Below are 18,143 nucleotides of genomic sequence, written 5' to 3'. Positions count from 1 at the left end.
TAGTATCTGGGACCGAAATAGTCCAGGGCCATTTTGGGAAGGTTTTTTATTTAATTGTTTTTCTTCTAGTTTTAGAGTTTGAGTCAAATACCTTGGATATAAATGGGACGTAGGTATCATTGTAATTTATCCCAAAACGAAGTTTTACCGGATAATAAAACTTAGGCAGTAAGTAAAACACTTAATCCCCTTGTTTTTACCTGAGTTAGTTTTTTCCTCTGTTTTTCGTCCCTCTCCTTCTTCCCTCCTGTTTCTCTTTTTTTTCCTTGGTGCAAAGGGTGAGGTGAGTAAATCAGCTCCTGTGTTATCTGGTATTGAAACAGCTCTTTTTTGTACACTCTCCTCCTTCCTCCTTTGCGTCCCCCACTCCCCACCACTCTCTTTTGATGCTTCTTTAACTAACATGTACAATAAACAATGGCTTCTATCATAATCAACATTAACAAATTTTGTACTTAACATTGACCAAACATTTCTCTCCAAGAGTTGACATTTTATATAGCAAGTTACATAGTATATACATATATGTTTTACATATATAAATGTTAACCTCTAGAATTTGGATAAGTGCAAGTGGGGTTTGCTCACGACCAAGCAAGGATTCCTTGACTCTATCAAAAGTTGGAAATATGACACAAGCCGGGACCCAGGAAAGTGATTGGTCGATGTTAATTATTGCACTCATTTTCAACTTAGTTGACGGGATCCCCGGGTATATACTTATTATGAGCAAGAAAGGGTACATTTAAAATATAGGCATCTTCATATCACCCAAAGTCAACCTATCTCTCATTGTTGAGATGAAAGTGTCTACAAGTTTTCTGTTCTTCATCGGTGCTTTCGTTCTTGAAATGAGCATTGTGCATGCAAATCATGAAAATTTTCAAAATTGCTGGAAGAGCCAACATGCAGGGATAGGTGTCATGGTTGAAAAAAGCTCTCGTATCGGGAGAGAGCAAACGATAGCCATGGAGATGGCTATCCATGATATGTGCAGAATTACGAAGAGTGCTTGTTCTTGTCCAATTTTGCATGTCAAGGATTCTCAAGGAAACCCGGCTCGATCAGTTTATGAAGGTAAGCTCTGATCATAATGGCATTTCCAATGCATTGAACTTTTAAGAGTTACATGAAGATTCCACTAACTATATCATTTTACTTATTAAATTCTACTTTTAGTTAAACTCTTAAGAATTCAATGAATTGCCACATCAATATTTTATTATATCTTTTTATAAATAATATTATCAAACTATAATATTACATTAATCAGAAACTAAAAGTAACAAATTACAAATTATTAATTAAAGATTGCTATATGTGTTATGTTTTAAAATATTTTTAAGATTTAAGTATTTTTTTGTTTAAAATATTATAATATAAATTAACTTGATGAGTTAAATTATTGAATATAAAATAAAATAAATTACAAATATATTATAAATAAAAAAATAACAACATATACCTTGTGCAAATATGTATGGTGTAATTATTTAAATAAAAAGTTTTATTGGTGAAATGGTTTAAAAAAAATTCCATACCACAGTTTAATAGGGATATTAAACTCCAATTCATTAAACTTCACCCACCATGATGGGTTTAATGTATTGAACTCCACCTTATCAACTTTTTGCCTATTAAACTCACCACCAAATCTACATCCCCTTTAACCTGAACTAGACCCAACATAAAATGTTCGTTTAATTTAAGTGTTGGAAACCAAGTTTTAATTCCTTATGATGAACTTTGTTTAAAAAACAGTTATGGATCTCATGGACCACAAACAAGTTCATGCAATTATAGGAACAATAAGCCCTGAAGAAGCCACTTTAGTTGCTGAGTTTGATAAGGCTACCAAGAACATCCCGATCATTTCTCTAACCCCGACAGCCACAACATCATTTCCACAATCAGCCGCACTAACTTCATTTGTTCAAATGAGTCACGATATCACTACCCATACACAATGCATTGCTGCCATAATTGGCCACTTTAATTGGCGAAAGGTGACATCAATTTATGAAGATCACGGTACATTTAGCTCCAGCCAAAGTCTTTTAACACATCTCTCTGATGCACTACAACTGGTGGGTTCAACCATCGAATGCCACTTCACATTCCCTCCCTTGCATTATCTATCAAACCCAAGCATCTTCATAGAAGAAAAGCTAAAAAAACTCAAGATGAAGGGGAATAAGGTGTTCATACTTTTAAAATCATCTCTAGCATCATGCATCCTACTATTTGAGAAAGCAAATCAGTTGGGAATGATGGAAAAGGGTTACGTATGGATCATTTCTGATGATATATCAAGTCTTCTTGATTCAGTCGACCAATCAGTTATATTGAGCATGCAAGGTGTTGTTGGATTCAAGACTAGCTTTAAAGACACAAGCGAGTCTTTTAGAGACTTCAAACTTCAGTTTCGCAGCAAATTTAGAACCAAATATCCAAATGAAGAATATTCGAACCCTAGTATATATGCAGCACGCACTTATGATGCAACATGGGCTGTTGTCAAATCTATTCAAGCGTCAAACGGGTTAAGCTCATCAAAGGACATTCTAGAAAGCATTTTACAAACTGAATTCAGTGGCGTAAGTGGGAACATAAGCTTTGAAGATGGAAAACTAGCACAACCTCCAACATTTACCATAATTAATGTGATTGGTAGAAGCTACAGGGAGATTGATTTTTGGTCACCAGATTTTGGTTTCTCAAAGCATAAACTTGGAAATAATGGAGAGGGAAGCCTTGATTTGATTTATTGGCCAGGTGGCACTCAAAAGATTCCAACTGGTCAGATATGGTCGGGAAATGAAGGGAAACCATTAAAGATTGGTGTGCCTGCAAAAGGTGCTTTTAATCAATTTGTTAAGGTTAGTTACGATCAAAACACGAATAAAACTTCTGTGACTGGTTTTTCTATAGAAGTGTTTGAAGCTGCAGTGAAGCAGTTGCCTTATTCATTGTCTTATATCTACATTCCATATAATGGCTCGTATGATGAAATGGTAGCTGAAGTATATAACAAGGTATATACATACAATTCTTTTGCCTAAGCTTCATACTAATTACATTACAAATTAATCTAGTTGATAATAAAGATCGATTTGTATCTTGAATGCTTGTGCACAAGTAATGCAGACCTTGGATGCAGCGGTTGGTGATACAGAAATAATGGCAGATCGATACGAGTATGCTGAGTTTTCTCAACCATACATAGACTCAGGATTAGTTAGGGTGGTACCCATAAAGTCAAATTCTATGAAGGAAGGATTTATCTTCCTTTATGCCTTTACAGCAAAAATGTGGATTATATTGTTGGCAATGACAATAGGCACTGTGTCGATTGTCTGGTTTAATGAACATGTACATGGAAATGAGGATTTTGAGGCTTCATCTTCCTTAGAATGTATTAGCAGGATGCTTTGGTTTGCAGTCGCGGTTTTATCATTGGCACATAGTAAGTCTCCGTTCTTATGTGATCAATATTGTCTTTACCTTTTTATCACAAACTTCTTTATATAATATTTTTTGGTTGAAATTATTTGACTCGAACAGAGCTATATAATATCTTTTTTGGTGCACTGATATAACCATTTTACGTTGAGCTGTTCTTAACTCGTTATGACATAGGCATTACTTAATCTTCCAGGAGAAGTTATCAAAAACAATTTGTCTCGGTTAGTGCTGTCTACATGGTTTTGTGTAAATGTGATTGTTGCTGCATGTTTCACCGCTACGCTCTCTTCAATTATGACAGTTTCAACGTTTCAACAATCACTAGATCATCTCGGAAATAATGATGTTGTTGGCTGCAATGGGAATTCTTTCATTGTTCGTTACCTAGTGAACGTCTTGCATTACAAGCCAGAGAATATCAGGAACATTAACTCCATTGAAGACTATCCTGAAGCATTCAAGAAGAGAGAGATAGCCATGGCTTTCTTTGTATCCCCACACGCGAGTGTCTTCCTTGGAAAGTATTGCCATGACTATGAAAAGATCGGACCTACCTACAAGCTTGGTGGTTTTGGTTTCGTAAGTTTCAGATTCATTTTTCAAAAAGATGAGTAGTATTTACCTAGGTGTTTACATTCTTTGCCTTTTCCCTTTTCCTAATGATGTATTAGGTGTTCCAAAAGGGTTCAACATTGGTGGAGGATATTTCGGAGGCAGTTCTCAAATTAACTCAAAACGGAGAGATAAATACTTTAAATGAAAATATGCTAAGATCCTCTTCCAATTGTTCTCTATTAGCTCAAGAATCCAATGGTCCTCGAGGTACTCTAGGCCCCAAGCCTTTCACCGGTTTGTTCATGATATCAGGCAGTATATCTGCACTTGTGTTCTTTACCACATTGGGTCGTCTAGTAGCAGATCACCAAGCTTCAATATGGAGTTTAACGCTATCAACCCTTATTATGAGAAGAATTGGGAAATGGTTGATGTTGTTACTCATCCAGATTAGAGTTATACAATGCGGCCCTAATGTAGAGATGACTCCTAATCAAGAAACCGCATAGTACATTCCAATGCGAGAAATCATGTTCTTGTGTATAGAGTTACAATGATGACTGAAAAACGATACAATATGCTTTATGATTTGGATATGTAATGTTGGTGATCTTAGGGTTACATGACAACCGGTGTAATTGAAATTATATAAGTGCCAAAGAAGACTTTGACTATGCAAACAAAGCGGTGTGCAATGTGTTAATACACTTAATCATGGTAGCGGAAACAAACAAAAATTACCTAAGTGTACATGCTCCTTAAGATCTAGGTTTTTACTAGTTATATCAACAAACTATAAAAATACAAAAATAAGAATGCTAACATCTTTGTTCTTCGATTGAGACCTTACGATTAGCAACTCTTGCAATGGATGAAAGACCCAACGTAGTATCTTTCTAATATACTTAGACCTAAGACTCAAGAAGCAAAACAAGATAAACCTAAGAAGGGATGAGTTGAAATTTCTATATCCCAAGAGAGGGGATATAAATTTTGACCTCATGGAGAGATAACATAGAAGGGGAACGAAAATTGAGTGAAAAACTGGTCTAAGGTTTGATCCCTAGCACCTTATTTTAAGGCAGAAGCCAGAATCCTTAAGCTGATCAGTTTTCTAAGAATAATTCTTATCCTTATCAAAACTGGTCACATACTAGGATAATTATCCTAATTTTCATCCCTACCTATCTTCCAACAGACTTCTACAATATTCCAATTAATCTCAAGAAATTAATTAATATTCAAGCCTTTTAATTAATTAAAACTATTTAATTAATTTCAAAATAATATCTAATTAATTTATCAATTCATAATAAATTTACTACTTATTTTTCTCCATTTCCTTATTGTTTTTGTGTCATGAGGCCAACTCAAAATGACCATGTTATTATTTAGAAATATTATGTAACGCCCGATTTTCAACCCAAAATTTTCATTTTTATTTATTATAGTATATCAGATTTATAATTACATTATGCGGAAACATGTTGTGAACGCATGTGTGTACAGTCGAGCCTTGCCCTTCTCATTAAGTACTTGAAAAATATTTATAACAATTGGATAAACTATAGGCTTAGTGAGTTCTCCAAAATATCATACCCCACAATACATAACAATGCATACACATAATGACTCACGACCTCTTTGTCGATTAACCAATAAAACATATAATGGTGTTCAACATAAAGTTGGTCCACCCTTTGCCTTCTGCATATAGCCGGTCCACCCTTTGTCCTTTAGCATAATGCTAGTCCGCCCGATTCTATTGGCCTTCAAAACAAAGTTGGGCTGTCTCTAACTCCCCACATAATATATCAACGCATATATATAATAGACAAACAGTTCAACATGACATGCAACTAACTAAACTAGTCTAGTGGCCCAACTGAATACTACAACAAGGTAACTATATCCTAACATACATAGGTTATATGCTAGAGCACATAATATAGTGAGAAAATACACCTTGACAAGGACTCGGAAGATTGACAGCTATCTGAGCGATCTTACTGACGATCCAACTGAAGGATAGCACGTCGAACGAGTATTAACCTACAATACTTTAACCTATTAAACTATATGACAATCTGATAATGAAAACCAGATCTTTCACTAATCGCAATGAATACTGAGAGTTCTATCAAATAAGGATCAGTTAAGATGGACAGTTGGGAGGCATGGTCATTTTGGCGTATAGCCTATCTAAAATCCAACAACCAAGCCAACATGACTATTCTAGACACCTCTCCCATAAGTAGATCAATCAACATTATAACTATAATTATTGATAAATCTTATTTATAGGTTCATAATAACGATTATGACTATAAATATAAATTACACTAAGAGTGATATAAGTGTAGCTTACTTACCTAGATTTTCCTGAAAAAAAGTTTACAAAATAGCACCGACAAAACTTCGGCATGCTAGCTACTAGATGACAGGCTCTCAGGGGCCTCAGGGCTTCTCTATGAACTCAAAACTAAGGGAAAATAGGGCTAAGGTTGAGAGAAACTTGAGAGAGAAGTTTGGTAGGGTGTGGAGATCGAATGGAGGGTGAAGCTCTATTTATCCCAAAAATATTTGAAAGTGCGCCACACACCCTGTTTGTGCACACCGTGCACTTTGTAGGGTGGGTGACGTGGCTCCATGCAGATTGTGACACATGGTAGAAATCTAGTGGAATGTAAGTGCACGTCGTGCCTCCTATCGGTGCACGACGCACACACGTGTATTTTTAGTTATTATTATTATTATTATTTAAATCATATCTTCTTTATACGAGCTTTGTTTTCGACGTTCTTTATATCCACGTGTAGCTATCAGCGAGATATACAACTTTCATTTAGACTTGGTTGGCTAATTCTCATTTTATTTTTAAAACTATATTTTTTTAAAAGGATTAGACTGTTAAAGTCCATACAAAAATCATAACTTATTAATATGGATTCTGTTCTCGACTATCTTTATATCGATGAAATTATATCGACGAGATCTTCAACTCTTGACTAAATTGTTTCTACTAACAATCGAATAATTTAAATTTTGGTTTTTGTGTCGCATACTACTACACTGAAACTTCTAAAAATCATAACTTCTTCATGTGAAGTCAAATTTAGACGTTCTCTATATGCCCACTGTCGGTTTTATGACTATTATGGCTTTATGACTATTATGGTAATATATCTATAATTTGTATTTTACGACGTAAAAAGCCATGCTGGTTAATCGTGAAACTTCGAAGAAGTATAACTTTTTTAATACGAAGTTGGATTCGGGCATTCTATATATCTACGAAAAACGTATTGACATTTCCTATATGTTTATAACGATTACTTTAGCTCAAAAGTAATACATATCTACTTCTAATTTTATAAACGATGGTTTATATTGAATTCTACTGGAATGGGAAAATGGGGTGTTAATGTGACATCCTAGAATTTAGGTCAAAGACTGTAGACGGTCAATTCACAGTAAATATCTTTGTAATTTGACTCATTGAGTTTTAGTGCATCTAATGTATAAATGAGTTCATTTTAATTATTATAAAATATCAGATGGTATCTTACTTTTAAATGTGTAAACTGACAATTGAATCATACAACTCAAACTACAACCCTAGTTAATGAGTTTGGAAAACACAGATTTCGTAGTAAGCAGTTGTGAGCAAAAAAACACTCTAGTCTTGTATTGCATGTTCCCCGGTTTACGAAAATATAAAGAACGTCCAAAACGGAGTTTGTATGCAAAATATACGACCATTTTAGGAAACCAAACCAGTATAATACTGATTTTCTTAAAACCAAAAAACTGTTTCTATCCGTTGAGGGACTTACACACCTCATATGCTAATTTCGAAAGCATTTTTGGACTCAAGTCATAGTATAATATTTAATTTCATACTTGAAATATTTTTAGTAAAATATTTATAAAAAAAAGAAGAAAATAAGACGTTTTTTATTCAATTAATCGTGAAATCTTAAATTATTTATTTCGACATGATTTTTATTATTTGTAATGTATTCCAAGAAAAATATAAAAATCCAAACCGGTTGATATGAATTTTAACGATGGAAATAGCCCAACACTCCTAAATTCGTGAGCAACTATATATATATATATATATATATATATATATATATATATATATATATATATATATATATATATATATATATATATATATATATATATATATATTAGGGATGTCAAAAAGTCCCGTGGGACCCCGATCCCGTGGCGGCCCCGTCCCGTGTGGAGGCATTTGTTTAAAAAAACCGGGGCCGGGGGTTGGTAGTCCCGTCCCGAAACCCCCGTGGGGGCCTCGTTAATAAATTATATAAGTTGACATATATCAATTATATAAATATAATAAACAATAAAATGATTTTTACGTACAAAAATTAAAAAAAAAAAAAAAAAAACATGTTTTTAAGTTGTTTGTAACATGTAAAATTATGTTATAAATATCTATTTGTTATTCAAAAAATAGTTTTTTTAGCCCAAATAATAACTTCTTTTAGCCCAAATAAGGTAGCCCAAAATCAATCGGAGACAGGGGAACGGGGGCGGGGGCGGGGGCGGGGGTCAGAAGGGGAATTCGGGGGTGGAAAGGATGGAGATTTCGGGAGCGGGAGCGGGGGCAGGGGCGGGGGAAAGGGAAAACTTTGGGGGCGGGGGCGGCGTCCCATTTGCCCCCGTTGACATCCCTAATATATATATATATATATATATATATATATATATATATATATATATATATATATATATATATATATATAGACAGATATGGGACATGTGTCATGATCAATTACATGTGGCTGGTTAACTTTTCATAAATAAACGTTATATATTTGTCAATTTTAAATTTAAGAGACCAAGGTTTAACAAATTAACAAGTTTACTAACAAATGAGTTTAAATTTATATATATGTATTACACAAATTTATGTAACAAACTCATGACAAATAAAAATAGATTATATTTATCAAGAAATGGCTTGTAAAAGTCTTAAGTATACGTACATGTGTATACAAGAGGAAAACATCCAACAATACAAATAATCTCAAAGTACCTAGTATAGAAAATTAAACGCCAATACATACACAAATACATACCCAATGAAATCAATACATCAATACACCCAAATTACATACTTATTGATTAACAAATTGATCGCAAGTTAAAACCAAAATACATCACTTAAATTGACAACCAAATTTAAAGTATTACTTACCCAATCCAACTTAACCAAGCTAACACAGAAACAAGTTGAAATGATTTTTTCTACAATTCAATCAAAGTACACAATACTAAAGACTAAAGTCATCAAGTTTCTTCCATTCTTCAACTTGCACTTAACCACACGTAAAGGAAAAAACCACATATGCCTTCTTCTTTTCTTATTCTCCTGCTGATAAAGACTGAGTAAAACGCCAACCATATACTCAACACATCCATCAAAACTACATGCACAATAAAAGTATTGTTTTATACTCTTATAATCTTCCATTCAATCTCTTTGTACAAAGAAATCACAGAAAAATTACCTTAGGTTGAAGCCAATGAGTTCAATCACAACAGTCAATTTTCTTGTTTCCATTCCCGTCAAGCAAAGCTAGCAAACAAAAAACCTCTTTGATCGATCTTTTTCTGCCTGTTTCAACATCCTTCGTGTTAGCTGCCAAATCAGAAAGAAGAGGGTGCAAGGAGATTACCGGAGACCATTTCCCTTCCTTCACGACGTGCTTCACTGCCAAACCCTACCATCCGCGGTGCTGTGGCTGTTCGTTTTCCTCATCGCACCCCACGCCTTCTCCGGTCGAAAAAAACTACCGAAGCCCCCATCTGCGACGTGTTGCTGCCGACCGGACTCCCTTCGGCCCTCCTCTTTCCTTCGCACCTCGCATCCGGACGAGAACGAAAACAAGCTCGCTGCTTCGTCCCCTACGTTGCTTCGGTCTCCTGGACCCCGGAGACGCCTCCCTCTTCGCAATCGATCGAACAAAACGTCCGGAGTAGCAGCCTGCGCGCCTTTATGATTTCTCGCCATCACCGATCGTCTGTATCAGTCTCGTTCCTTCGTGTTCGTCGTATTTTCCCTCATCGCTTCGTTCGTTCTTTTCCTTTACCTGATCAACGAATGAAAACGGGCAAAAAAAAGCCCTAAATCATCTTGATTTTATAAAATGAATACATTAACCCCCAAAACTGAACCCTTTATTCAAAATGAGTCCTTTCCCTAAAACTTTGGTGTATTTTAAACAAAACAGTCCCTCCTATGGAGATTTCTGAACAATATCAGTCCAATACTCAATCATTAATTCATATTAAACCATTTCAGTCCCTCCCTTTATTTATTTTAACCAAATCAGTCCTATTTTGGTTAATTAAATTACCAAACAGCCCCCAATAGTTTAAATTCGTTACGAAACGGTCCCGAAAGTATTTTGAAGTTCAAGAATCGTGGCTTTGTGGTTTCTCACGTCAAACTTGGAGCAGGAACTGCCATTTTAACCCTTCTCGGGGGATTCCATCCACAAACCCAAAGTTTATGGCTGACTGATATGGCTCATCATCATTTAGCTATTGCATTTCTTTTTCTTATTACTGGGCATATGTATAGAACTAATTTTGGGATTGGGCACAGTATGAAAGATCTTTTAGATGCACATATCCCTCCGGGAGGGCGATTGGGACGTGGGCATAAGGGCCTTTATGACACAATTAATAATTCGCTTCATTTTCAATTAGGCCTTGCTCTAGCTTCTTTAGGGGTTATTACTTCTTTGGTAGCTCAACACATGTACTCTTTACCCGCTTATGCATTTATAGCACAAGACTTTACTACTCAAGCTGCATTATATACTCATCACCAATACATTGCAGGATTCATCATGACAGGAGCTTTTGCTCATGGAGCTATATTTTTTATTAGGGATTACAATCCGGAACTTCTTAAATAAACCGATTCCGTACAAATCGAACTCACGCTTCAAGGGTGTCTACCTACGAACCCTTTTTAATATTTCCAATTATTTCCCCGGGGGGGGGGGGGGGGGGGTGTTCATGGTTTCCCAAACTCGCTCCGATATCTTTTGGGTATCTTAATTGGGCGCCCCATTGGGTTCGGGTTTTCCCGTCGGGGTTCATGTATCTTATCGAGTTTACAACAATTCATAAGAAATCTTTATTTTCTTTATGGGTACCCCGATGTCTTATAAAAAATACGTGTTCTAGCCTCCCTTTTAAATTAAAAATATGACATATCACTTTAATAAAATTAACTCAACGTTATAAAAAAAATTATTTGATTTAAGTTTAGTGTAATACATCAAAACATAAAAAATTATCATTTACACCGAATTCTTAATAACTAAAAAGATTGTCCACAGTAACTATTTTATCTTTGAATGCGTGTAATTAACACACACACACATACACACACACACATATATATATATATATATATATATATATATATATATATATATATATATATATATATATATATATATATATATATATATATATATATATATATATATATATATATATATATAATCGGGGCTGGTCGGGTCGGGGCAAGGATAACCCACTCCTTGCCCCAAACCCGATAAAAAACCCGATAACAACCCGAAATAATCGGGTTTCAGGTTTTCCCATCAGGTTCGGGTTTTTTTGCCATCCCTAGGGGGGATACATGTGCCTATATACTTCGTTTTACAAATAAAATTTCTTTTTATGCGAAAATACAATAATCCTAGTTTATAAAAATGTTATTTAATAATGTAACATATCGTTACAAATAAACTAGTATAAACTTTCCGTATACATATTATGGTTATTTTATCATGAAATAACTAGTCCATACAACAAATGCTACATGATACAAAAATATATGATTTTTATGTGACATCGTATATCATAACAAGCACGTCATAAAACTTTGTAGTATTCCAAGGATTCAAGCTATTACTATGCACGTATATTTATATGTTTAAATACTTAAAGTTTATACATGTACATATGTTCATTACTTTAGAACATACTTCTTTATAAAAGCCAGTACATTACACCTTTACATACTTACCAAGCATACTCGACTTTTATAAACTTTATACAACGAAATTCATTATGCTTAGTGACTTAAACACAATTAAGTTAGGGCTAAGAGTTATTCACATACTTTAGTTAAGGGCTTTTTAGTGAAACTATATTCATTAGCTGACTCTAAACACTTAGCATACCCACACTACTATAGTCGTTGATCTTTGGAGCGAGATACATATGTATAGATATATACGGGGTTGACATTCTCACCTGCGATTGCTAGCTACAACCTCGACCGATCAATCGAAGCGTGTGACAAGCGTGTACAATTGTTACTACAACGTCCAGTAACGCATTGTATAGGGGTACACTCAGTCACATAGCTCGGTTATAGGACACACTATAAACATTAACTAGGATCTCTCTCTCTCTCTCACTACAAACCATGGACTTGGTTGCTTTCAAGACTATTTTAAGTATGAAGTTACTTATGTAACAATATAGTTTGGTTTTCAAGTATATTCAAGGATTCTTACAAACATAATTTTAAATATGGATTTACTTATACAAATATACCTTTTGGCTTTCAAAGATTCTTTCCAAACACAATTTTAAGTATGGATTTACTTATACAAAGATACATTTTGGCTTTCAAAAACTCTTTGCAAACACAGTTTTAACTATTGTTATACATACAAAGAAAATACTTTCTAGACTTTTTAAAGGTATTGTTGTTGTTAGAACAAAACCTATAACTCTCACCAACCTTGTGTTGACCCTCAAAAATACATGTATTCCCAGGAAATCGCTAAACAGACATTCAAGACGGATTGGATTTCAGGTGACAAAGTTACTAGCTATTGTATTATTTGCCTATCTTTTAAGGCAATTCATGTACTATTATTATCTGTAAGAACCTTTTATTCAAATATCAAGATGGAATACAAATGCTATTTTGTTTATTATTGTACTTGTGTTATATATTCAGTTTACCTGTGATCCATGAATTTAGTCGCACAACCTGACGTGTTCTGCCGCCTCGGCCAGGGGTGTGACATTGGAAAACAATGGTTGTTTATCTATGGTTTTTATGGAAATGTTTTTCAAAAATGGAAAAAATATTAGCATTATTTTTCGCGTGTTACATATATTTTATATTATATTTAGTTATAAACATCATAAATTTGTTTGATAAAAAAATATAATGTAAATGTTTTATAAGAAGTAATATTCTGGTTTTTTTAGTTTTGTAATAAAAAAAGATTTGAATTGTATAATTATTAATATTCTAGGATTACATGAAGAACAAAGAGGGGTATGATTATTTTTTGAATTCATTTCATAAGAATCATACTCCTAAATAATACATTTTTCACATCTCTTTCTTTCACTTCATTCCTCTTCCCCAAAGATCTTGTAACCCTAGTCATGATTCAAAGAGTTATCGATCAACTGTCATTCCCAAATCAAATCAAGATATCGATTATCTATAATTCTAAATCAAATATGTCCAACAGATATCAAGCTTTATTTCACCTCTTAATAATATCTAGTTTGAAAGAAGTTATTTCAAATTCTAGATCTCGTAAAAAAGGTAAATCACCATTATAGTAGGTTTTTAGAATTTTTTATTTTGTTTTGATATAATCAAATCATCTATCTATATTTCTAGTTCGATAATATCATATTCAAAATTAATTTTCAAATTATAAATAATATAGATTATAAATCATCCCCTATAATAGGATTTGTAAAGTTTTTATTCTATTTATTCTAAGTTATGAGGTAATTTTATGAAAATGCTTATTGTATGGTTAGTGATTTGCACCATTTGTTTACTCTATTTGAATTTCAAATATATCAGATAATTATGTCCTCATATATCGTCATAGCTCCAATATACCCTACATTCCTTTGTATATCGATGTATTTTCCTATTGTATTATGCAAGTGTATCATGTCCTTTCTCGAATTCGAATTACTTATGAAAGACTTGGGACCATTGTGTTACTTTGTGGGTATTATTGTAACTAATCAAATAAGTGGATTATTCTTATATGAGAAAGATTATGTTGAATAGATCTCATAAATCAAGTTAGAATATTTCATTATAAACCATCTTCCCCAATCAATTGATAGTTAATACCATATTGAATCCGTGCTAATTAACTTGAGCACATATTATGCTGACACCTCTTACTAAATTTGCATGACTTGAATACTACAATAACTTATATTTATAAGGGCCAATATCTATTATGTATTGTAGCACATATATCCCGATTTATGCATGGACAAAGGGAACAACCTATACTCGAGTTCAAGCATACTATACACTATATTAATGGAACTCTTGACCATGATGCACACCTCTAACGTCTCGCATGACCTCACCAATTAGTTATAAAATTCTTATTAGGGCGGGTGCATTGGTACCCGAGTTCAATTGGCTCCTATCTTTTTGTGTAAGGAAAACTTGATCTCTTGGTCCTACAAACTTAAAGCCACCTTGTCTTGCTATAAACGAGGTTGAGTACCAAGAGGTTGTCAACGTGATCTCTTAGTCGTGTTGACCACGAAAGCAACTTTTAGAGATCTCACGCATATTAAAAAAAAAGTCACATCTTCACATTATCATATCATGTATATCTTCACGAGCGCCTATGTTTAACCCTTTTTGACGAATCCAACGATATTCTCTAACCACCTCTTATTTTGACTTGGAGGATGTTGTAGAATATATGTAAATATTTTTTAAAACATTTTGTATTTTGTGTACCCTGGTGAGGGAAAAGTTTAAATATGAACTACAAAAAAGAGATGAACCATAAGAATGATCATTCATAATGTTTTTTCTTATTTTTTTTATTTTTTATTTATGACAATTGTTTATAGTTTAAAAACATATAAACATCATAGAGTTTTTATTTTTTTACAATTAGAAATGAATATTGATATAAGTTTTTATACAAAAGTGCATGTAACAATATTCACAATTTGAAATTTACCAACATTGATATATAATTATTAGAAATAAAAAATTACAACAAATTACTAAAAGCGTCCATGTGGTTTGGTCAAACTTGCGTGTTTGGTCTCTAACTGTTTTTTTTTTTTTTTTTTTTTTTGCATTCGGACTGTCCTTGCTGTTTCATTTGGTTGCGTTTTTAGTCACTTGCATACATGAAAACGCTATATTTCCCTTGACCATTTTTTTTTTTTTTTAATATTAACCTATTAAAAAAATATTATTAAAAATAAAAAATGTGGGTCCCTCACCCATTATCTCTTCCCTCGTCATCACTTACCACCCTCATTTGCCTTACAATACTTTCTCAATCTCGTCCTCTCCTTTTCTCACTGATGAAGCCCATAATCACCGATGCTGGAAACGTCCCCGGAAAACACCACTTATGAACCCATAATTACTGATGAAGCCTATTATCTTGTCCTCTTCCCCAGAAGCCATAATCACTGATGAAGCCCATAATCACCGATGCTGGAAATGTCCTCAGTAAACACCACACTCCGCCAAAAAACACAAGTCGCCACCAGAAACCACCAAGAAACGTCACCAGAAGACACGAGGAAACCACCATACACCATTAATTTGCATCATCAGTAGCTTATCTTCTTCTTGCTACGCCATCTGCTCCATCCTCGCTCTTTCCTCTTCGCTATCTACCTTAATAGATTTGTAAAATCATCCCTGGTGGTGTAGTGTAGATGGTTTCTCTACCATCGATTTGTAAAGGGCTTAAGAGCGGTCGTGGTGGTTCTCTCTACTTCGTCGCAGGTGGAGCACTGTGTCCTCCAGAATCCTCCGACCACCACTATCTCCTTAAACGAGTGTTGTTCCCCTTTAACCCCATTTCTTCTTGAAAATCGTCTTTGGTTTCTGGGATTTCATGACCTTTTTCTTTCATCATCGATTTCATGTTAGATTTTGTGGTTTGGGTTTTGATTGCCATATTTGGTTTTGATTTCAGCTTAGGTTCTGATTTCGCGATAATCGGATTTGCATTGGTTAGGTATTTGATTTCAGAATTTATCTTGTTATTGTTTATATTTTTGTGTTCAAGTTTGATTTTGGGGATTTGATCTTGGATGTGACCTGATGAAATCGATGATGTGGTCTGTAGTGGACCTAGAATCAATAGATGGTGGTGATGTTGGAATCTGTTGGTGGTGGTTGTTGGTCGACGGTGGTGGTTTTTAGTGGCATGTGGTGGTTGTTGGTGATGTGTGGTGTTTGTGAATTTGGGGTGCAAGTGAGAGTATGAGTGGGTCCCACATGTCTATAAATCACTTATCTATTTTTCTTTAATTAATAAATAATAAAGAAAATAATAAAAAAATGAAAAAAAAAAAGTTACAAAGGGCAATATTGTATTTTAATCTTGGGATGGGGCGAAACACACAACAAAATCATACTATGGGGACGGTTGTAAAAAAAAGTTAAGAACCAAACACACGAAAGACGATTTCAGTAATTTGTTCAAAAAATTATTAACTTTAATAATGTTTTATTGTTATTTTGGATAATAAAAAATGGTAAAGTAAAAAATATATTTGAGTTACTATTTGATCCTTTCATAAACTTTCTACTTATCCTATAATCTCTATCCTGTTATTTGATTGTTCAATCAATGCAATCACATGGAATTTATATAAACTTTCACCATGGTTCCTTTTATGGAGTCATGAGGACACATCTCCTTTAGGAGAAGGGTGATCTCTATTGGAGTAATTCAGAATGTGGGACCAAAATAGTCCAGGGCATTTTGGGAATGTCTTTTTTTTTGTTCTAGTTTTAGAGTTTGAGTCAAATACCTTTTGTTTGGTATAAAATATGGGATGTAGGTATCATTGTAATTTATCCCAAAACCATGTTTAACCAGATAATAAAACATAGGCAGTAAGTAAAACACTTAATCCCCTGTTTTTACCCAAGTTAGTTTTTTTCCTCTGTTTTTTGTCCCTCTCCTTCTTCCCTCCTGTTTCTTTTTTATTCCTTGCTGCAAAAGGTGCAGGTGAGTAAATCAGCACCTGTGTTATCTATTTTTGAAGCAACCCCTTTGTTCTAAACTCTCCTCTTTCCTCCTTTGCGTCCCCACTCAGATAAACAGAGAGTTTTGGCGTAATAGTCACCCAATACGGATTCAACTGATATATATATATATATATATATATATATATATATATATATATATACACACACACACACACACACACACACACATAGATAACAAATTAAGTTAACAATAGATCCTAAACACTAGGATCTTATCTATACAATAAGACTTATCTATGAGATAAAATCTATCTTATCATTTATGTTTATATTCCCCCTCAACTATTAACCGAGACAAGGTTTAGATTGTATCTCAAATGATCCAACATATTACAAGTAGCTGGCTTTGTGAAGCCATCTGCAACTTGATCATTAGAAGAAATGAACCAAACATCAAGAGCACCCATTGCCACCTTCTCTCTAACAAAATGAAAGTCAACTTCTTTATGCTTTGTGTGCGCATGAGACACCAGATTAGCTGTTAAAAATGTAGCTCCCAAATTATCACACCACAAAACAAGAGGAGGTGGTTGATGAACTTCTAATTCCTTGAGCAGGGATTGTATCCATATTGCTTCTGATGTACCATTTGCTAATGCGTTGTATTCAGCCTTTGTATTGGACCTAGAAACAGTCGATTGCTTTTGTGAACACCATGAAATCAGATTGGGACCTAAAAATACTGCAAAACCTCCGGTTGATCGATGATAGTCAAAGCAACCTGCCCAGTCAGCATCTGTGAACACACTCAATAGTGTAGAATTGGATCTCTGTATATGAATTCTTGTAGTGGTTGTGCCTTTAATGTATCTCAAAATTCGTTTCACAACCTCCATGTGAACATTTGTGGGTTTAGAAAGATATTGGCAAACTTTGTTAACTTCAAAAGAGATATATGGCCTTAGTAAAGTAAGATATTGCAGACCGCCCACCATACTTCTATATTTGAAAGTATCATCATCACTAAGTGTTGTGCAATAGCCAAGAGCAAGCTTGT

At 34.1% G+C, this 18,143-nt stretch overlaps 2 protein-coding genes and 1 long non-coding RNA gene across 3 annotated transcripts; 2 read left to right on the top strand and 1 right to left on the bottom strand.

Annotated features, from left to right (window-relative positions):
- Nucleotides 1-753: 753 nt before the first annotated feature.
- On the top strand, nt 754-4,724 carry LOC111908845 (glutamate receptor 2.9). Its single transcript, XM_023904644.3, has 5 exons — nt 754-1,077; nt 1,762-3,035; nt 3,148-3,466; nt 3,659-4,044; nt 4,137-4,724. Exons 1-5 carry the CDS (start codon nt 801-803, stop codon nt 4,527-4,529), a joined length of 2,649 nt encoding a protein of 882 aa, XP_023760412.1. The 5' UTR covers nt 754-800; the 3' UTR covers nt 4,530-4,724.
- A 4,434-nt stretch (nt 4,725-9,158) lies between these two features.
- LOC122194668 (uncharacterized) lies at nt 9,159-10,217 on the bottom strand. The gene is made up of 2 exons (XR_006184029.2): nt 9,570-10,217; nt 9,159-9,485 (listed from the first exon to the last, which is right to left on the bottom strand). It is a non-coding gene; the product is annotated as an uncharacterized LOC122194668 (long non-coding RNA).
- Nucleotides 10,218-10,586: 369 nt separating this feature from the next.
- On the top strand, nt 10,587-10,985 carry LOC122194879 (photosystem I P700 chlorophyll a apoprotein A2-like). Its single transcript, XM_042896178.1, has one exon. The coding sequence runs from the start codon at nt 10,587-10,589 to the stop codon at nt 10,983-10,985; it is 399 nt and encodes a 132-aa protein (XP_042752112.1).
- Nucleotides 10,986-18,143: the final 7,158 nt, after the last annotated feature.

This window comes from Lactuca sativa, chromosome 6, assembly GCF_002870075.4.
Source record: "Lactuca sativa cultivar Salinas chromosome 6, Lsat_Salinas_v11, whole genome shotgun sequence".
In the NCBI taxonomy this organism is placed as follows: Eukaryota; Viridiplantae; Streptophyta; class Magnoliopsida; order Asterales; family Asteraceae; genus Lactuca; species Lactuca sativa.
This window is presented reverse-complemented; position numbering and strand designations above follow the sequence as displayed.